General features: G+C 38.0%; 2 protein-coding genes across 2 annotated transcripts; one reads left to right on the top strand and one right to left on the bottom strand.

The window, feature by feature from the left end:
* Positions 1-6,383: 6,383 nt before the first annotated feature.
* Positions 6,384-6,829, top strand: LOC108369967 (uncharacterized). Its single transcript, XM_017625198.1, has one exon. The coding sequence runs from the start codon at positions 6,410-6,412 to the stop codon at positions 6,827-6,829; it is 420 nt and encodes a 139-aa protein (XP_017480687.1). The 5' UTR covers positions 6,384-6,409.
* Positions 6,830-14,151: 7,322 nt separating this feature from the next.
* On the bottom strand, positions 14,152-22,197 carry LOC108369968 (mucin-5AC-like; the record flags this gene model as incomplete). The annotated part of the gene is made up of 5 exons (XM_017625199.1): positions 14,152-16,834; positions 16,905-17,085; positions 17,160-17,623; positions 17,684-18,995; positions 20,509-22,197. Coding segments are annotated over 5 exons (3,849 nt in total), but the record flags the coding sequence as incomplete, so codon positions are not given.
* Between the last annotated feature and the right edge of the window lie 6 nt (positions 22,198-22,203).

Below are 22,203 nucleotides of genomic sequence, written 5' to 3'. Positions count from 1 at the left end.
ATGTACAAAACGAACAGAATACAATACAAAGAAGACCTATTTAAACTTCGTACATACATACATACATACATATGTACATATGTACTAAAATAAATACTATCTACAATACTAAGGAAAATGATCTTTGCGACTATCATAGCATCAAGTAAATTGTTGAAAAAACATTATTTGTAAACTATTGTTGAATTAGTTAATGCTAACCTGCGAGTGATTGTATCTTTAAAAAATATAGGACCATTATCAACATAGTTAAAGTATAGCAGCAGCAAATATGGGATCTAGACAAATATGTATGTATTAGCCTCTTTTTGTATACATCAATAAGTTCTAAAATTGTATTTATCAATAAGTTCTAAAATTGTTCCCTTTTAAGGATATGTTTTCATAAACAATCATCTCTTTACAGTAAGGGTTGTGTACTCTATTCTCAGCCGTAAAATTTCGGTGGTAGCGACGAAATTCTTTTCTATTAGACAATTTAAGCAACAATACTTTTTAATTTGTTTGTATTTTTAATTGCAAAAGCTAAGATACACATCAGCTAAAATTTATTTAAGAATGAAGAAGATAAAGACAATTTTAGTTATTATATATCTAACTAGTACTCAAAGGAAGACACAATCAACCATAAAAGCTGAAATTTAGATACATATTTATGAATAAGCGTTCACAAATACAAGTATGTATTGTATGTATACACATGTGCCCATCATTTTTGAGGTTATGTTTAATGTAGAATACGTTAAATATAATATATGTTCATTTATCATAAAAAATCAAGCACCATTTTAGGTTATTATCTTTTTTAATAACTAATGACTTATTTTTTTTAGATTTGTCCAGCGTTTCTCAAACTGTAGGTTTTGAGGAATTTGAGAGTCAAATGCAATATCGTGTTGCCCAGTAGCTATGGACAAAACTATAAAAAAAAAACTTAAAGGAGGGACATAACAGTTATAAGCTTTATCGCAAATACGTTGTTTCATAACAGTTATTAGATGACAAAATTGTTTTTTATTACGTCGACAAGGCTTATAACCCAACGCTTATTTTTTATGTTACTAATTAGATAACAGTTATTTTCCGACGTTTATTTGGGAATGGGGAATAAGATAAAGATGATGGAAATAAAAGTGAGAGTGTAAAATAACTCTTATCAGACAACGTAAAAATAAACATCGGACAATAACTGTTATCAAGCAACGTAGAAAATAAACATTGGGCAACAACTGTTATCAAGCAACGTAAAAAAATAAATGTTGGGTTATAACTCTTATCGTCGAAACAAATAAAAGGAACTCATATACATATGTATATGCTCAGACCAGGTATCGAACCTTGGTACTACCAAACGGAGGTGCTCAGCTCGGCGGCCGCTGTCATGACTTAAGTGCATTGAAATATTACAAATATATTTTCACATAAATTCATGTTTTATCAAACAAATGACCAGATGCTTTACCGTCGTCCGCTGCAATTATGGGTAGAGCTTTACCGAGTTTGGTGTGTACTCTGAGAAGTCAAAAAAAAAAATACAAAATTCGTCAGTGTGGGTTAATTCTTCTGACAGAGTGAGTAGATGATGTATGTATTTGTTTTAATTTTAGCCCTTTAAACAATTTTTGAGTGTTCAAAATTTATGAGTCTAAAATGAGTCTTCCTTTTGTTACAAATATGATTTTGAAACCAGTCAACCAGACTGGCTCATTTGGGACTCTTTTGGTGTCATAAATTCTGAATTGAACAGCAGATATTACCTTTTCCCACTGGGAGATCACTCATTCATATGTAGTGTGTTTATATTTATGTTTGTTTGCATTATGTAGTGGTGGAACGTAATGCCAGCAAATACTGGGCAATGCTTTATTCGAGACATATTTAAGGAATATTCAATGACAACAACAACAATAAACACAATAACATCAAACATAATAAATATTCTTATGTGGATTACTTTACAAAACAAAACAAGAAAAAAATAACGCAATGATTAAAGAAAACATAAATGTTTAAAGATCATACAAAAAATGTAATGAAAATATATGTATGTATGTAAAATGTATGCGAAATGGAGATTTTTGACAGATCTCTAATGGAACAGTTAATTTTCATTTTAGCTAAATTAATTTTCATTATTGTTTAGGTCTATAGTATTAGGTAGGTGTGATTGCCAGTGGTAAGCAGCGATATACGTATGTATATATATGTTTGGGGCTATAGTATTAATTGATATTTGCTGAACATTACGTTTATGTATGTACATATTATACAATCCATTTATATTTGCTTGTACTCATGTCTAAACGCTATTCCGGTTCCTGGTTATTTGGTAACCTGTTTAAAAATTACATTGGATCAGAAGTTTTTTTTTTTTTTTGTTTCACCGGATGTCACTATCTAACTCGTATATAGAATTGCTCGGTGATTCCGAAAATTAAGTTAACTATGGACCAGTTTTCGGGATATTTGCAGTTTACGTATATCTTACGATTTACAAATTTAACAATTTGAATATGAAATACGGCAAATGGAATCTAATAAAATTCTCCATAACCCGTTGTGCATCATTTTTCGATAGGGCTAATAGTTGCTGAGAAATTATTTAATCATTCGAAATTTTTTGTTTTTTTGATGGTAAATTAAAAAAATTAAAATTTTAGCAGATGAAAGAAAATAACGATTTTTTTGTCCATTTTTTATGTTGTATGAAAGCCTGTCCCTTTACGAAAAAATTAAGCTACCAAAGAAGAAATGAATAATTAAGAAAGCAATGAGTGGTCAAATGAAAATGCGCAAGGATCAGAAAATAGGGTTATTCAGGTGATCATGGCGTATGAGTAACATTCTTTATTGCTCACTTTTCATGCAAAAAATCGTTGCGCATTTTCATTTGACCACTCTTTATTTCTTTATTTATACATCGATTTTCTTCATTAGTAGCTTGCTTTTTATCTAACTCGAATGCAATAAATTTACACGGAATCTGTAATTTTTTAAATTTTTTCCTTGTTAAAGTTTGATTTTTTTTTTAATTTTTTTTATCAAAAATACAAAAAATCTGGAACTATTAATTTATCTCTCACAAATCTTCAGGCTTATCGGAAAGTAATTTCCATACGGTTTATGAAGATTTTTGTTAACTTTCATTTGCTATGTTTTAAGACATACGAGATATTTCATTGGCTCGTAAGATATACATATGTACATACGGACAAAGTGAAGCACTGTTTTACGCTGAATTACGGTAAATTTAAAATATCACGAAAACTTATCTATAGAAAAAAATTAACTCGATTTTCGGAAGCACCGAGGAATTCTACATACTAATTGCATAGTAAACATTTTTGCTGTGAGCCAGTTTTATTATTCACTGGTCTATGTCTATTTTATTGCTGTAAACTGAATAAAAAATATAAGCACAAAACCAGAGCATCCTGTAACCAGGCAGTTGCGAACACACACACACACACAGACATTATATAGATAATTTGGTTTGTATGTATAAGTTTTTCAAAAGAATAATATTGACATATTAACAAGTCGTAAGCAAGTAAACACATTTTCTATTAAGGGCCGGTTACTCAATGTCTGGTTAACACTAATCTGCGGTTAAACATCGTTATCGACGACTTCGACTCCATGCATATAACGGAGTCGGTAACGTCGATAACTATGCTTAACCGGAGATTAGTGTTAACCAGACATTGAGTAACCGGCCCTTAATGTACTTCACTTTATTATTATTATAAATAGAATAATGTACTAAAGTTTGCTTTAATAGTTATAAATCAAATACACTATAAAACGGACTAATTTTTATTTAACACCAAAGCTAAGCACGCCATGTATGATTACTAAAATGTATACACATAAATAATAAGGAAGGAAAGTAGAAACTTGACGGGACTTCATTTGTTAGTTTATAGATTATACATACACACCTTTATATAAATTTTAATTATGACAAACTCGATTCTTATGAAAGTAGTAACGTTAAAATTTTGTAAATGCACACAAAGTTTTACCATAAAAGCTTAGTATCCAGCTCTTAAGAAAACGGTCAAGAAAAAATTGCCATTATTTCGCGTGTGTGTCCAAGGAATTTTGACATTTTTGATAACGCACAGCCTGTTGCCTCACTCTTTCCTCAAGAAATAATGAAAGCTGCAAAGGCACACGAACATAACTGAAGTAAACAACTAAACGGTTGCGAGTTCATACCATGTCAATAGAATGTTACCATAATAATAAATAAATTAATCATGTGTAGTGTGTAAAAGTATATACCAATTTGTATTATTTTTATATAGTTTGGCCATGCCTAGGATTTTTGAGGTAAGTGTTAGACCCACCATTACTCGACGTATACATATATACCCAGTGGGAAAATAGGAATCCATTACCTTTTTCAACCAAGAAAAGATTAATAATAACTACGGTTCAAAGAAAAGATGCATTCCAATGTAAGCGAGCGGATGATGTATAGCTTTGAAGCGACAAACAAAGCAAAAAGTTTGAAAACTAACTCAAGTACGTTTTTTGTTCACGTTTTCTCAACAGCTGCTGTAGCCGAATGGATGCGTGCTCGACTGCCGTGTTGTTGGTTACAGGTTCAAAACATGTGGCACGGCCTTTATTTTTTATTTTTATTTTTTTTTGTTAGATTATATGTATTTATAGTTTCGTAAAGCGTCATGCGACACGTTACTATCGTATGACATCGCTGTGGAGAAATTCTTGCATCTTTTCGTGCGTAGGTTATAGCCCCTTACTCCATCACTTTTTGCATTCCTATAGATTACCTTTTCCTACTGGGTATGTATGTATGTTTATGTATGTATATGCACATATATACATGTGTAGTGGAACTGAAAAACTTTGGTATGGTCAGAGAACGTTTATAAATGAGAAGGCGCATTTTCTGTGTGAACTAATTGCTGCCAGAAATTTTGGGGTGTAGTCGGCCAAATATACCACTCGTCGACGAGTCAAAAAAATGCCATAGAAAATCTTATCAACTTAGCTGAAATAGAAAAATTCATACATGTTTGCAAAAATCAATTTGCAACAATCAGCTAATCGATTTCACGCAAATATCATATTTTCGGCAAGCAAGCAAATGTACAAAAGCCCGCTCCTTTCCCCGTTTCCCGCTTCTTACACAACACTTGTCGTTCTGACTTCCATTTTTATTTACTGCCATCCCTAAATTGGCGCGTCAAGCGCCAAGCAACTGTCAAAAATCCTCATGCCCATACAATTTGTATGAAGCATCCCACAATAACGCGGCGCTAACGCCGAGCAAATGGAATTTTCATTTTTGACAGGGCGTTACGTGCTGAAGTTGGATGCAGAAGACGAAGATAAAGAGAACGGACAAAGAAGAGAAAAAGGAAACGAGAATAAAAACGAGAGGACCTGAGAAAACGTCAAAATTGACGACGTGTTGATTTGGGTATAGCGCGCGCTGACACTCGTTGGCGCTAGAAAACCCAACGCTTGGCGCGCCAATTTAGGGACGACAGTAAGAGTTTGTTTTGATCCGACACAATCACGCGCGGGCCTCCGCAAGCACCCCTCTGCCTAATGCTTATTATATTTCTGTTCCTCTTTCCTTTTTCGTTCTTATTTTTTCATTTTGCTTTGAACTATGGTAAATTTGCTCAAAGTGTGGTGGCACGGAAAAATTTTTGGTATGGTGGCAGCCGACACTTCTCTACCGACACCGTCGGTCGAGTGGTGCACTCGTCGACGTGTGGTATATTTGGCCGACTGCNCTACCGACACCGTCGGTCGAGTGGTGCACTCGTCGACGTGTGGTATATTTGGCCGACTGCACCCCAAAATTTCTGGCAGAAATTAGTTCACACAGAAAATGCGCCCCAGAGAACGTATATTTATATTTAAAAAAAAAAATTTAATTTTTTTTACTTGGGTTTTCTATTTGAAAATTTTCCCAAAATAACACAAAAATTATCAATATTCATATTTAATTAACATTCCAAATGCTCTCGTGAGATTTAGCTCTGTTAACATTCTTCTTTTCTGCTTTGTATTTTGCTTTCGCTGTTAAGTATTCCAAATATTTGTCGCTCTTAAAATGCGCTTCGCCAGTTTAGTTGGCTCGAAAAATGTGGCATTCACAGTTCTTGGACCTTCTCTATAAATATACGTTCTCTGTAAATATACGTTCTCTGGCCAGTTTAGTTGGCTCGAAAAATGTGGCATTCACAGTTCTTGGACCTTCTCTATAAATATACGTTCTCTGCTATTCTTGCCCATATTTGACAGTTTACAAGTTGTCAAAGATATACAGTTATTTTCGTTAAATTTTAACCTCACCCAATTAATTTTTTTCTATCTTCGGTCATAAAAGTTTTTAATTTATTTTATTCAAAATAGTAAAATTATGGATGTGTTTTTAAATGAAGAACTCTCATCTGAAGCGAAAAAAGATATGCGACACGCATATTTGCGCGAGTGTGGTATAACATCTAAAATGAACGAAATATTGCACAAACTATTACAAGCGAACGTGAAGCCAGAAAATCCTTTGGATTTCATACGGGAGGAATTGGGTGATAAACCTATACCGGCTGAAGTTATTGGAAATATGGAGCACGAGTTGGACGATGCGCAACGTGAGATTCGACGCTTGCGTGGTATACTGAAAGAGCTGGGCATTCATAACGTGGATGAAGAATTTCATGACGCGGAGGCTGGGCCAGATGAGTTTGAAAATGTAGCGAATGAGTTCAACAATTCGATGAATATTGCGACTTCAAATGATGGGCAAGGGGATGGACAACATCATCAACAACTTAGCTAAGTTTAAACAAATTCACATACGAAATGGCTTATTCTAATATTGATAAATAAAAATAATGTACAAAAGTTGCTGCAGTACGATGGCGTTTAAAGAGAAAATAAATAATTGGTTGAGCGAAATCAACAAAAATTAAGGTAATTTATTGATTACTTCTAAATATGTTCATATATTACAATGGCTTAATCTACATATCGTTGGCTTAATTCACAAAGTCGCAAGCAAAATTTTATTTTTCTTTTACAGAAGCAAAAAACATAAAAAAGCTTGTAGAAATCAAATCATGCATACGTATAAGGCGTTTTAAAAAAAATGCCAAAACTCTGTTGTTTTTGGTACTAATACTTTCAAATTTTCTGTGGTTTGGTTTCGAAAAAAACTCTTGGCTAGGGCCTTTTTGAATTAAGTGACGATATGCACATATATAGGTAGAGCCTGTTGCACTTGGAATTGAGTGGAGCTTTTTATGACATGTAATTTTAAGGTCTGCATAAGGCAGGTATTGGGACTTGCGAAGGGACACACACTTAAAATGTGGATTGACAACGGTACCTATATAAAAGCGTCGGCGTTGTCTGGCTGTTAAAAAATGCTCATACCTTTGAGTTCGGCAGCAACGCTGAGCGGTTGGAAAATCGTATTTTGACAGGGCATTGGGAAATGAAGTTGGCTGCAGATAACGGCGCAACTGTCATTTTTGTATTTCACACAAACAAATCTATCTTGTTGTTGATGTAACAGCTTACAAATTCCCCAAATACCTTTTGCGGAGTGTTGATGGAATGTTGTTGTTGTAGCAGCATACAAGTTCCTCAAAGGGTTTTTGGGGAGTGTTGGAGTGACAGTCCTTGGCCAGATATAAATCTGGGTCTTTCCGGTTACGTAGATCCGACTGTCGTGGGAACGGTGTTGTTGGAATGACAGTCCTTGGTTAGATGTAAACCTGGGTCGTTCCCGTTACTTAGACCCGACTGTCATGGGAACGCTTATTGTTGGTGTTATATCTGGTAATGGCACATCGGCGTTAACGCCAGGCGTCAGAAAACACTTCACCCAACGCTTTTGTTTAGGTATAGGAGTAAGAGTGTACACTTGCACAAGTTCTTCAAACCGTTCCCTGCGCAAGTCACAATACAAGCCTAAATATTGTTCAACACATACTCCTACTATAAGCGAAATATCGTTACCTAAATTAACAAAGGCCTTAACCAACCAATTTTTTATTTTACAGGAGAAAAAAAAACCTTATAAAAAGAGCATCAAAAACTGGTAGGGCTTTTTAAAAAGTTGCATGTAACTCCGTCATTTTTGGTACTAACACTTTAAAATTTTTATTTAGAGTGTATTTTAGTACATTCTACCAAAATCGATGAAAAATGCAGTTTCGAAAAAGAGTTGGTTAGGTCCTTTGTAAATTAAGGTAACGATATACTACATTACGGGTGTGTTCAGAAATGCATCAAGCCAAAGCATCAGTCTCTTTTATTACTAAACTATCATTGATGAATATACCTTATTTAAGCAAATAAGTTCCAATTCGTTATTAGACCGTCCCTGCGCGTATTGGTCTTTCCACCAAATTTTAGAAATAAAAGAAACTGATGCTTTGGTTTCATGCATTTCTGAACGCACCCTACTTTACCACTTTTTTACTCGTACTTTTTTTGATTTCGTTGTCAATTTGAAAAAGAAAGAACGTTTTATCATGGTATGAAGTTTGCAACATTTCAGTAGATTTCGAGTTGAAAGTCAGCAACAGAGCATCAATAAAACAACTGTCAAAGTTGACCTCTTAGGCAATTTGTATGAAGTTTTTAAAATTTGAAAAAAAATCTAGCCTAGTCCCTCCGACAATCAGCTCTGTTTGTCAGTCTAGAATATACCGTAACGTGACATCAGTCAAGTGCAACTCTTGCCTCGGCTGGTGCCACTTTAGGGCGTGCTCAGGACTTCGCAACATGCGAAATTGGACGAGTGACTATGTGGGCCCCTGCGCTGCTGCCCCGTCGCATCCCTACTCCCAACTCTTTAACACCACACATCACAATTGGTCTCCCAAGGCACACAAAGGTGCTACAATTTAACTGTAACTGACTCCAGAGCAAGATCGAGGAGATAACTGTCTTTATGGGAAGGCATGGAATATTAATAGCTGTGGGCCAAGAGATAATGGTGGAGGTTTAGCGTTCATCAACCACCACATCGTGCAGTATCGTCGTATTGAAGCAGATATCGACCGCAGGGATACCATCCTAGAATGTCAGGGTATTGCTATCCGGTCAGGCGATGTTGAGCTCGAAATATTTAACGTATACATACCCCCTGTCCACCAGCTGCCCGGCAGGATATCACCCTGAAATAGGTGCGCTACTCAGAGGTGAAAACCGTATGGTAGTTGGTGACTTTAATGCTCACCACGCACTTTGGCACTCAAGCATGGCAAATGATCGTAGGGGAACGCACCCACCAGGATTATGGGCAGCTGCCGCAGCTCGCCAGATCTAACAATTGTCAGCGCTGGTCTGATAAACAGCATATCATGGCGAGCTATGCTGACCCTAGCACCAGACCATCTGCCCATATTCATCTCGACTGATAAACCTGCCGACTTTACTTCCGTGGATCACCGGACTTATGTCAACTTTTCCAAAGCTGACTGGAAAGTCTTCACTGATGTTACTGAGGGCGCATTCACTGCACTGCCCATACCAACCGACGTTCATGTAGGTGAACGTAAGTTCCGCAGGGTTGTTACCGCTGCTGCAGCTCGCTTCATCACAGCAGGATGTATTAAGGACCCACGTCCGAACTTTCCTGCTGAAGCGGCGACAACCTTCGTCAGGCCGACCCCGAAAATCCCCGTATCAGGGATCTCAATTCGGAGATTCGGCAACTTGTGAACGTACATAAGCGGAAGAAATGGGAAGAGCGTTTGAAGACCTGCAACTTCGCCTCTGATGTGAGCAAGCTTTGGTCAACCGTGAGGTCGTTGTCCAACCCGACGAAGCGTGACGACAGAGTCGAAATGCGCGAGCTATTTTAGCCGGCAGTTCATTCTGCATCCTCTGGTGGATAAAGCCAAACGTCGAGTGACCAGAAGGCTGCACAAAATGCTAAAACCCAGCGCGCCTCTTGTTTTCACCAGCGGTGAGGTAAGGGTAGCCATCGGGAAGGCGAAAGCTTCCAAAGCCATTGGACCCGACGGAATATGCATGTTGATGCTGAAAAATTTGGGTCCGCGGGAGCAGCGTACCTAACGGAGGTCCTCAATCTGTCTGCGGCCACTCTCGTCATTCCAGACATCTGGAAAATGGGGAGAGTGGTCCCACTGCTCAAACCGGGGAAACCAGCCAATAAAGGAGAGTCTTATCGCCCGATAACCCTCCTTTTCCCGGGAGCGAAGACACTCGAGGCCCTGCTGCTCCCGTATTCTACGAACCACCTGACCCCAGCGAGCATCAACATGGGTTCCGTAAAGTGCATAGCACAACAACAGCACTTAACGCCAGAAACACTCAGATAACTCGTGGCCTATACCGAAACGGCCCCTGTGAGAGAACANAACAACAGCACTTAACGCCAGAAACACTCAGATAACTCGTGGCCTATACCGAAACGGCCCCTGTGAGAGAACAATTCTAGTAGCGTTGGACCTGTCCAAGGCGCTCGACACTGTCAGTCATTCAACGCTACTAGAAGATATAGAGGCCTCAACACTCCCACAGGGACTCAAACGGTGGTCGGCGAATTACCTGAGTGGTCGACACTCGTCAGTAATTTTCAGACAAAACTAGCAAGCCACGTAAAATTAAACAGGGGGTACTACCGGGTGGTGTCCTGTCCCCGCTACTGTTTAATTATTACATCTCAAAGCTTCCTCATCCACCAGAGGGTGTTAATATAGTCTCCTATGCTGAACATTGTTCGATCATGGCGTCTGGGAAATGGAAATGGAATTGATGACTTGTGCTCGAAGGTTAACGGTTACCTCGCCGAACTTTCTCGCTTCTTCACTGCAAGGAGCCTTGCCCTATCCCCTGCGAAATCCTCGGCAACCCTTTTCACCACCTGGACGAAGGGCAGACTGCAACTGGGTATTCACGTCGATGGCGTAACAATACCGACGGTGAATAACCCGAACATCCTCGGAGTTACCTTCGTCAGTCTGCTTTCCTTCTCGGCGCATAAAACCGCAATTATCAACAAAGTACAGAGCCGCAACAATGTCCTTAAGTCGCTGGCCGGCAGCACTTGGGACAAAGATCAAGAAACGTTGTTAGAAACATACAAGGCAATTGGCCGGCCGGTTCTAAACTATGCAGCGCCCGTATGGTCGCCGGGGACTAGCAGGACGCAGTGGATGAAGCTACAGACCTGCCAAAACACGGCATTACGAACAGCGACAGGATGCCTCCTGATGACGCCCCAACACCACCTACATGACGAGGCCCAGATGCTCCAGTAAAGGAGCATAACATAATGCTCTGCAAGCAGTTCCTTGTTGGGACCCACAGACGTGGCCATCCCAGCGGCTAGCGGAAGAGCCCTCGCCACGGCACGTCAGGAGGTATCTTTAGGCACTGACTGACGAAGTCCAGAGGTTTATCAAACAACCTCTGGACCCGTCAACCTACCGACAGGCCCTGAACGGCCTTCACAGGGAATCAGTCTCAAGTTATGTAGACTCCCGCCCTGTGAATGCCGTTCTAGGCACACAACCACCGGACGTGGACGGGTAGACGGGGACGTGAAAATGTTACTAGTTCACAAAACTCTTAAATTATTTAATTTTCGATGTTTATTGTTATTTAGTTTTGAGTTTATGATGGATTTTCTTTAGTAAAATTTTGTCGTAAGCGCCATTTGTCCACAATTTGGCAGCCACTTTGTATGAAATACGACAAAATGTGATGAAAATTTCTATTAAATTAACAACACTTTTTACTCAATATCTCGGAAACTAAAGGAGATATACAAAAATGGAGAAAACAATTTCTAAGATATTGATTAGCTTAAAATGACTGCATCACAAACTAAATTTTTACTAAATTATCGAAAAAATTGTAGTCTCGGAAACTAAAGGAGATATCTAAAAACTGATAACACCAATCGAAAGACCTTATTTCAAAATATATAACTACATCTAGGACTAAAAATCGTCAAAATGGCGCTTACTTACGACAACCTTTTACCCAGGCGACGCAATGTTTTTAACAATTTATGTAAACAAACAAAAGAAATCGTCATAAGCTAGAAATAGAAAATTGCTCTACTAGACTCGGTAGCCGACAGTTGCCATCTGTAATGCGAATTTTAGTACACTTAGGTCTGTTGTTGTTGTTGTTGTTGTAGCAGCATACGAATTCACCAAAGAGTTTTTGGGGAGTGTTGCTGGAGTTACAGTCCTTGGCCAGATATAAATCTAGGTCGTTCCTGTTACGTACGGGTCGACTGTCGTGGGAACGTATGTATAAGTTCCTTATCGGCTATCATTCGCCAGTGGCAGGCAAAGTCACGGGGAAGCTTAAGTTAATCTTGCCGGTGTTGTACGGCCCATATAACGGTAGATCCTTAGATGACGCCTTGTTTGTTGAAATTTTATTGGCACCACAATATTTGGAAACGCGAACAAGAGCTTTGTTTTTAATAAAGAGAAAAGGTGAACGATTTAATTTTATTAAAGTGAATTATTTCTAATGAAATAATGAATATCATTGAAGAGCAATTTTCTTTTAAAAAAAGTGCTAAATACACCAATCGAGGTAAAAAACTCTTCGTCGCAATCCATCGTTCACACTGAACGCACAAAAACGAATGCAGAAGCTCGCTTCGCTTTGGTGTTTTCACTCTGAGACCTTATAGCCTTGCTTTTCGCATGAAATATTATCGTTTTAAAGCTTCAAATCGCAAAAAGGCGCGGTAAAAATGTAGTATTTTTTAAATCTCCTCGCCAGTTCCACACAATTAATTCGCTATGTTGAAAAGAACATACATTTGTTCATACTTTTTATTGAATTTCAAAATGAATTTTATTCCTTTTTGTTTTAGTTCCTTATATCATAAACTTAAATGGTAAATTAAATTGTATGCATATATCTTTTTTCAATATTTTTTAATGGTGTTTTAAAGATTTCTGTAGCATTTTTCCCGTATGTACTAGAATTTATATTCATTATTAATTAAATTCTGTCTGAATATGCTCGAATATCCTTAAAAGGAAACAACTAAACACTAAAACCAAGGAGAATAAGATGTATTTTATGTTTAGTGTGGGTAACGCTGCTTTCCCGTATGAATTATGTATTTACTTATTTAATCATTTAAATTTCATTTATTTTATTGTATTATTTTTATCTTCCATAATTTTAAAGATGGTTTTTGCTCTATATAAAATGTTTCCTTTAATAATTTTGCACGCACTTTTACTTTTGCCCTTGGGTTTGTTACGGCTGTTCGTTCACTGCTTGTGCAGAGGCTGTTAACGAGTCGTCATGGTGCCAAATTGCAAGGCTTATTAATACACGTCTGCACACGTCACCTGTGTTGCGCGATGGTAGAGCTATTTTAACATCAAATTGCCTTGCAACCACCAACTGACATTGTGTACCTTATAACTGCTATCCACGATGTTGCTATTATTTTTGCATTTTTTACATCTATGTATTTTTCTTGCAGTTGGTTTTATACCTGCGCTATTTTGTGTTACCTAAAGTCCTCTATAAACATATTGCAGCGTTTTTTTACGTTTGTAGTTTCTAAAGCAGCCAGCAATATCCTTAGAGAATTATTCTTATTAAAATGAAGAAAAACATACATAGCTGACGCGGCGCGTGATAGTAGGGTTTTCTTTCCTCAGTAAATTCATGGAGTTTTAGACACCAACATACATTTATTTATTTTTTATTATTTATAATTTGCCGTTTTTTTACTCTATTTGATCCAGGCTATGTTTGTATGCCTCGCTCTACATTTTTATGTGGTATGTATATATATTTTTTTATTAATTTATGCATGTATGTATGTATATTTTGGTTTAATAACGCGACCATTGTTGGTTATAATTTATGTGTGTGCTTTTATTACTCTGTACGTATGCATTTATTTGCTTTGTTTATTGCGCCACGCAAAATGTTGTGTTAAATTTTAATTAATTTACTTTTAATATGTATGCATATTTGTGTATACGTTTGAAATTTTATATGCTAAAACCTAGTTTAATGAAAATTGCATTGGCGTGTTGTTACGGCTGATAATGTAAAGGATAGATTTTGTGTTCTTACTTAATTGCTCTTCTTCTTATTTGTAATTGCTATGTTAATGTTTATTTTTATTTTATTTTTATTTTTTTGATATTTTCCTATTTATACTTTCTGCCTATTTTCATATATAAATTTCTTACAAAAGAAATGCAATTTTCAACACGTCAAACCTCTGTTTTTGTTGAACAAAAAAATAAAAATTTATCTGCATTCTTAATATTTTATTCTTGTCATGGTTAGCCATTTTTACCATACAATTTCAAAGTGCATAAGAATATACCTATGCCTACGTGTGTATATTTCGAAACATTACAATATACATTATTGATTTATTGATAATATTTGAATGGCTAGTTTAGTATAATTTATGCTTTAGTTTCTTACTTGAACTGGTTCGCTTACAGTTTACTAAATAACTATGCACTTCCACTACACAACACTTTGCCTTTCGTGACTCATTTGCTGAGCCCTTACTTTTTCCATTTACTCCAAAACCAATTTAACATCATATCATATACATACGTGCGATGTACTTTAATATAGCTTTTTATTTCTTAATTTTCTTAATGGGAATTACATAGTACATTTATTATGCACACAAATGTATATTGATTCCTTCCCTGCATTAGTTTAATGTTTTATTTTGATATTTTACCGCCGCATAGATATTGCCTTAATGCATTCTCATTTACCTTTGAATAGCTAACACATTTATGCATTTTCGTGTTTCATAATATTTGATATAAGATGTAGAGTAGTTTATATATTGTTGCTTCATATTATGCTGCTACGACTACTTTTTACTTCTAAATAAATTGTTTAGTTATAAAATTAAAATACATATGTACTCTCTGCGAAAATCGTACTTGTTTATGTGGTGTAGCTCAGAATATAAGTAAACTTCGGGAGCTTGTAGCTACAACTTTCAAGCCGTAATCGCCTTTTTTTAAATAAATGTTCAATGCAAGTTGTTACACTCCCATGATATTCGGTGTTGTTTTGCCGGAATATTCTGGTAAAAGACACTTACTTCAGCTACAACTCCCAAAAATGCTCGGCGAATGTTTTATGCTATTACAACAAAAAGTGTCGTTTTTAGTTGTCCCCTTTAGCATTCGAAGAGTTTCACGGATTGTATTTTGCTACTGAAACAAAACTTTCATACATATGTAAATATGTATAAGAAATAATTTTCATATACCAATAATTATCATAGCTTTTTTAGTTCCAAATACAAAAATAAAGACTAAACAATAGAATTACAACTACGAATAAACCATTAAGCACTAATTGCAAACAAAAGGAAATACAAACAAACAAAATAGTAAATATAAAGTATACAAGTACACAAGTACACAAAAAAATTCAAGCCAAGCAGATCCATGAATTATGTAAAATAAAAAAAAAAAAATATACACTTTCATTTCACACTCTTATTTGCGGTCAGTGTAGAAAGTTTCGAAATATTATATACCAACATTTTTTTTTCTTAAGCCATCTTTATTGGCAAGTTGGTAATGAACTGAAAAGTTTGTGTGTTTGAAAATCGGCGCTATGGCTGAAACCACCGTGGCCCGATTTCTTGAGGAATGTTCGATTAAAAGTGGTCTTACGCGATATGTATTTGCATGTTTAAATGTCATATTTTACATATAGAAATGCAGACATACGACCGCATAAAACCAACTAAGATTTGTTTCTGTACAAGGCGGATGCACGTACATACGAAACATAAATGTTTCTAATTATATCTGACATCTGTTTTTGGTTTATTTCGTTTACCAACAACGTCAATTTCAAATATGTAGTTAAATAAATACTGTGTGAATTTGGGAAATAGATGCAATTACATATATACCAAAAAGTTACATTTACAGATGCAAACACATATTGTGTGAGACCACTTTAAGCAATTACTGAATCCTAAAAAAAAAACGTTTAGAGCCACAAAATAAGTGCTGATATAAGCTATGATTAACAATTTGCAACACGGTGATACAAACGTTGTTAGATTTTCGAGCCACACAACGGTTATAATTGTAACGCGAAGAAGCCCAAATGCCGTAGAATTTTCGTAGATTTCACGAAAAATTGGACTACGATGGTTTCATTAATAGCCTCGAATATCCATCCCCTTACTAATTTGCCGAATTAGAACTTACTAGAAGAAAATATTTATATAAAAAAAAAATATTGGCAATGCAAATCTACAATATTTAAGTGTACCTCCTTTTTTACATTCTTGCACATGCATGATTTCTTTGAATATGGGTCAAACTGTTTACATACATTCTACAACTAATGTACATTTTGTTCGAACGGTTTCTGGTTAAAAATATTGCTAGCGTGATCTTTGTTGTCAAGGTATTTTATAATCCAACATTTTCTAATGTTATTCCTCTGTCCAAGTGCCACTATGCGTATCATTAATATTTTCATGTGTGTTTTGTGAGCTTTTCTAATGTTTAGATTATTGGGGAATGAGGAAACTGCATATCGCTACTACACATAAATTACATCATCTCTCATCTAGCTTCTTATAATTCCTATTTTCGACTTCTGGTCGGTCGATTGTTAGAGCTACTACCATTTTCGCTACTACTTCCGGAGATCGCGGCTGTGCTCTCTGCTGCATTGCTAGCGTTTGTCGTGCTGCTGACCACGTCAGTTTTCTCTCCTGCTGTTGCTGCGCTGATCTTCTTCACAATCGATGTGCTGTTGTTCGCCTCGATTGCACCATCTGCAGATACTGTATATACATATAAATTTAATAGTTTCAACTTAATAACAAAATTTTGAATGCCCACTCGTACTTTTACTTTTTGTGTTTGCTAATTTAGAGGCATTTGGTGTCGCTGTTGAAGCCCCAGCAGCTGAAGTTGCGCTGCCGCCAGTCTTCTTTACTGGGGTTGGTGCATTTTCCGCAGTCGGCGTTGTGTCGTCTGCGGCTGCCTTACGCTTATTCGCGCGTTCGCCCCGACTGCTCGCCGTTGAAGTCGACTGTAGGAGAATATTTACATATATGTTATTAAAAATTTTTCAAACATGAGTCATTTTCGTTTAAGTAAACAAACTTTTTCAGGCATGCTTTTGGTTCGTGCTGTTGTCGAGCTAATTGGCGAAGCCGCTCTAGCCCTTGCCAGTGGTGAACGTTGTGCGCGTGGTGACGCCTTCGAAGCACCACCTGTGTTCTTTTGATTTGGTTTATATTCGGCATCGGAATCATCGGTGCTCTCGTTCTCTTCATCAGTGGTTGTAGTCTTCTTTGATTTCGATTTACGCTTGCCGGCTAATTTTCTTTTCTTAGCTGAAGATTTGACACCATGGTCACCAGCTGATGCGCCAGCAATGCTTGCCCGACTGCGTTTGCGTGCTTTCGATGCAGACGCAGCGAATGAGGCGCTTGTACTGGACCTAGCAGTAGTTGGTGTACCAAAGCTGTTACCGCTACGACGTGATTTACGTGTGGTTGTAGGTGTTACACCTGTCGCCGATTTCTTTTCAATCTGAGATTCATCTTTGTACAATGATATATCCACTGAAAAATAAAAACAAGCTGTTTCATTTAATGAACATAGTTTATATACTATCTACTTACGGCCGTCGGGATTTTCCTCTGTGAGCTCAGGTCTTGGCACAAGACCCTTTTCTACGTCAATAGCCTTCTTGAGTATGCTTTCTATGCGCGCTTGTTCCTTCTTTGGCAAGCTGAGATGACCCTTATCAACACGTTTAAGTTCGACCGTCGTCAATACGCACTCAATATCGGTGTGGTCATAAAAATCAGGTATATAAATGCCACTGTTATTTGGATCCTCGGATAGCCAACGGATGCTGATACGGGGCGAAGTGCGATAAACATTTTGCATCGTTTGACACAAGTAGAATGTGCCTTCAGCGTTGCGCACCGCCATATATTCATTTTTGTAGAATACAATTAGCTTGTCTTCCGTAGACATGGGTTTTGGTGAGTTAGAGGCTTCGCTAGCCGACAGCTTTGTGATGTATGCCAGCTCAGGCAATGGACTTTGAAAGGGAATGGTCTTAAGGCGATGACGAGAACTTTTGCGGTCGCTAGCGCTAGTACTGGGCGCTTGCTCGAGCTTGGGCGTGGCCGGTGAGGCTGGCACATCGACTACAGTGCTACTATTGCTGCTGCTGCTACTTATACCACTCTTTAACTTTCTAGATCGACTGCTACTAGATACTTTTTCGCTCTTTTCAATAGTTGCCTTCTCCGTAGATTTTGCTACCGTTTTTATTTGTCGTCCTGAGCGCTTAGCTGGGGTGGAGGTTGCCTCTGATATCGAATTTGTTGAGTCTGGAGCGGTTTCCGCGACTTTTGATTTTGTGCTCTTTGCAATGGTGTGATTGTTGCTGTTGCTTTGAGTTGGCTGTTCGGCTGCAGATGAAGTTGCTGTAGGGACTGTCGCTGAAACCTTTTCTGACTTTGTAATCTTAGTTTTTTCTTCTTTGGGTTTATCAGCGGCGGCAGATTTACCAGATTGACGCTTATCTCCCTCCGCTGCTGGTACAGGATCGGCTTTTGATTTTATATCTGTTGCAGTAGAAGCTAAATTTTTCGAGACATTTACAGCGCATGCAGCTTCATTATTCTCTACGTGTGAAGATTTGTTTTCTACAGTATCTGGGGAATTTTTCCCAGCCGTATCAGCCGATTTTGGCTTTGTGATATCTATTTTCTCTATAGCTCTATTCTTCTGTTCAGTGACCTCTTTAATCTTGTCTTCATTCTTTTCTTCGAGATCTTTTTTAGCACTAACGGCTTGTTTCTTGCTGCCAATCTCTAACTCTTTTGTTGTCAACTTCAAAACGGGTGGCTCTTCAGCTGGTGCAAGGTTTATTACCTTTGTCGTTGACACTGGTGTTGGTCCGGACTTATTCTCATTCTGAAAGAAAAAACATGCACTGCCGATCAGTTCTTTGAATATAACACATAAAAAAGTCTGAGGTGTCGAATGAATTCATAAAATGTACAGCAAAAATATTCAATGGATGCCACTATGCAATGACTATGTAAATAGCCCGCTGATTCCGAAAATTCCTTTTTTTATTCTATGGATAAGTTGTCGAGATATTTTCAATTTACCGTTATTCCGCTAAATAACAAAAAATAGTTCCACTTAATCACGTAAATATATCTCACCAACCAATCTAACAATCGTAATACGAAGTAGGGCAAATGAAAGCCAACAAAATTCTCCATAAACCGGTATAGTAAGCCTGATAGTTTGTGAGAAATTGATAAATCTCTTCAAATTTTTTTTTTGTTTTTTTTATGAAAATATTGAAACAAGTTCTAACTTTAAGAGGGGAAAAATAAAAAAATTACCGATTTTTTGTAATTTTTTTTTTGATTGTATGGAATGTCTGTTCCTTTACAAAAAAAAAATAAAAATACTAACGATGAAATATCAACAGAAAAGCAAGTTACTCAGGTGTGTATGGCGTATGAGTAACATTCTTTCGTGCTCATTTTTCATACTAAAAATCTTTGCGCGTTTTCATTTGACCTGTCATTACTTCGTTATTTATCCCTGGATTTTCTTCGTTATTAACTTCATTTGTATATAACAGAACAGACTTAACCACAATTGCATTTACACAGAATCTGTTATTTTAAAATTTGTCCCTGTTAAAGTTTGATAATTTTTTATTTATTTGTCAGGAAGTATCAGATGATGTATATACGGATTATTGAGAATTTTGTTAGCTTTCATTTTCCGTAATTGGTATTCAAATTGTTAAATTAGTTCGTAAGATATACGTGGTTAAGTGGAACCACTTTTTTTTGTTTTAAGCTGAATAACGGTAAATTGAAAATATCTCAAAAACTTACCCCTAGAATAAAAAATTAATTCGATTTTCGGAATCAGCGGGCGATGCTACATGGGAAATGAATAGGGGCATTCGTAGAACAAAAAAAAAAAAAAACACTGATTTGTGATCCAGTGTAATATATAGAATTTTTTCAAAACTTCAACTGAACATATTCTCTTTATCAAGCTCATTAATTTTATGATGAAATCTCCAAAAACGTAAATTTTGAATTACATCTCTATATTATTAATCGTGCGATATGTACATAGTATAGTGGCTATCGTTTTATCCAACCTAGTCCGATTTTCGTCAAATTTTGGAAAATGCGATCACTGCATCCGAATAGCTACGAATTAATCCATGCAAAGTTTATTCTTTGCTTTTCTAATTCAGTGATAGCATTTACGTGGCTTCCAGTATAAATCGGATAGCTCCGTATATCTCGATAACGTTAGGTTGTTACAAATAAGCGTTGCGTTACCTCAACAAAGTAATGCCCTTATGCGCAAGGGCGTTCGGTTATAAACACTCGTGAATATTCAATGGTTTTAAAGTTATTTTGCACTTTTTCTTCTTAATTACCTTATTTTCCTCCACCCCTTTGTTTTCAGGGTCGATTTTTGGAGCAGCAATTTCACTACGTTCATGTCCCTTAGCAGTTGGTGGCTTGCTTTGCTCCGGTTTTGCGTCACCGCCAACATCAGAACCACTTGCAACATTCGTTGACACTTTTACATCGCCAGCAGGTGCATTTAATTTCTCGGCCGGACTTTCAGCATCAGCGGGCTTCAGGGCTTTAGCATCTTCCCCTTTGCCTGCTGCCCCATCAGTTTTTGTGTCGACTGCAGATGGTTTCGCAGTGTTGTCTGCACTTTGTTCCTCTTTCGCTTTGGCAGGAGCATTGCCCACCGTTTCAGCGCTTTTAGCTTCTTCTACTATTTCCGACGTTGCCGGCTTGGCGTTCTTCTCTGCGGCAGAAATTCGTGTAGCATTGACACCTGGCCCCACAGGTGAGGCTGCTGTTGAATTTGTAGCTTTCTGTGCTGCGACAATTTGTTCTGTACCGACCGCTGTTACACTTTTGGGTGCAGCCACTGCCGCAGCAGGCGGCGTTGAAGTTGAAGAAGTCGTAGCTGCGCTACTGGCTGCTCCCAATTGCGAAGTGGGAGGTGGCGCAGGGGATGCTTGTTTTGTAAGCGGTACAGGATTTGCGCTCTGCTGTGGTGGCTTGGTTGCTCCAGATGCACCTGCAACGCTAATTGCCATTGCTGCTGCACCAGTTGGCACTGCGCCGGCCTTACCTATCGGTGTTATGTTGGTAGTAGCTGTATTGGCGCTTGAGACGATAGCTTGCGGCTTCTGGAAGTGTGTGGGGAATGGTGGTGGTATGGCGCTTACCACAGGTGAAGTTTTACCAGCACCAAATTTGCTTTGTTGGTGTGCGGCAGTTGGTGCAGCAGTTGAAGTGCCAGCTTTTGCGGGCAGCAACGAAATGGAGGGGGTGGGTACCGGCTTGGCACCCCCTGTAGAGGCAGCATTGCTGCCGCTACCGCCGCCGGCAGCGCTGGACAGAGCAGCCGATGTTGCCGTGGTAACTGGAGCGCTGCTAGCAGAGTTTTTGATGGACTGTTGTGCTGCACCACCAATAATACTCACTGGAGCGGCGTTAACTGGCAACGGTGTTATTTGAGTGCTTGGCGGCAAATTAGGGGCTTTTAGCTGATTACCGACAGCAGTCGATGGTGGTGTTTGCGTTGGAGGCTGCGTGGAAGCAGCGCTCACCCCTTTATTGCCTGCAGCTGTTGGTGGTGGTGCAGCGGTCGGTTGAGTTGGAGCTGCCGTTGGGAAGTAACGCAAACTCTGCTGAAATTGCTGGAGCGCTTTTTGTTGTTGTTGCTGAAATTGTCCATGCAGTTGCTGTTGCTGATGTGCAGTCAACAATGGCTGTGGCTGCTGTTGTTGTTGTTGTTGCGCCGATGACGGCGGTTGCTGATGAGTTGGATGATGTTGCGCTGGTGGCGGCTGAGATGGATGCTGTTGCTGTTGTTGGTGCTGCTGGTGCTGTTGTTGGTGTTGATGTTGTTGCTGTTGCTGATGTTGTTGCATTTGATATTGCAAGGTTTGCAGCTGTTGAATGATATTGGGCGGCAATGCCTGCAATTGCTGTTGGAATTGATTCAATGCTGCATTTGGAGCAGCGGCACTGCCATTTGGCTGTTGCTGTTGATGCTGAAACGTTTTATTCAGCAGCTCGGCGGCGGCCGGGGTGCGGGTCAG

The sequence above is a fragment of the Rhagoletis zephyria genome, unplaced genomic scaffold, assembly GCF_001687245.7.
Source record: "Rhagoletis zephyria isolate East Lansing unplaced genomic scaffold, Rhagoletis_zephyria_1.1 Rzeph_scaffold_03933, whole genome shotgun sequence".
Taxonomy (NCBI): domain Eukaryota; kingdom Metazoa; phylum Arthropoda; class Insecta; order Diptera; family Tephritidae; genus Rhagoletis; species Rhagoletis zephyria.
The sequence above is the reverse complement of the archived record's forward strand: the minus strand, read 5'-3'. Positions and strand labels throughout refer to the sequence as shown.

Coding starts and splice junctions, on each gene's coding strand:
- LOC108369967 (XM_017625198.1), top strand. CDS start 6,410: ATGGATGTGTTTTTAAATGAAGAACTCTCATCTGAAGCGAAAAAAGAT.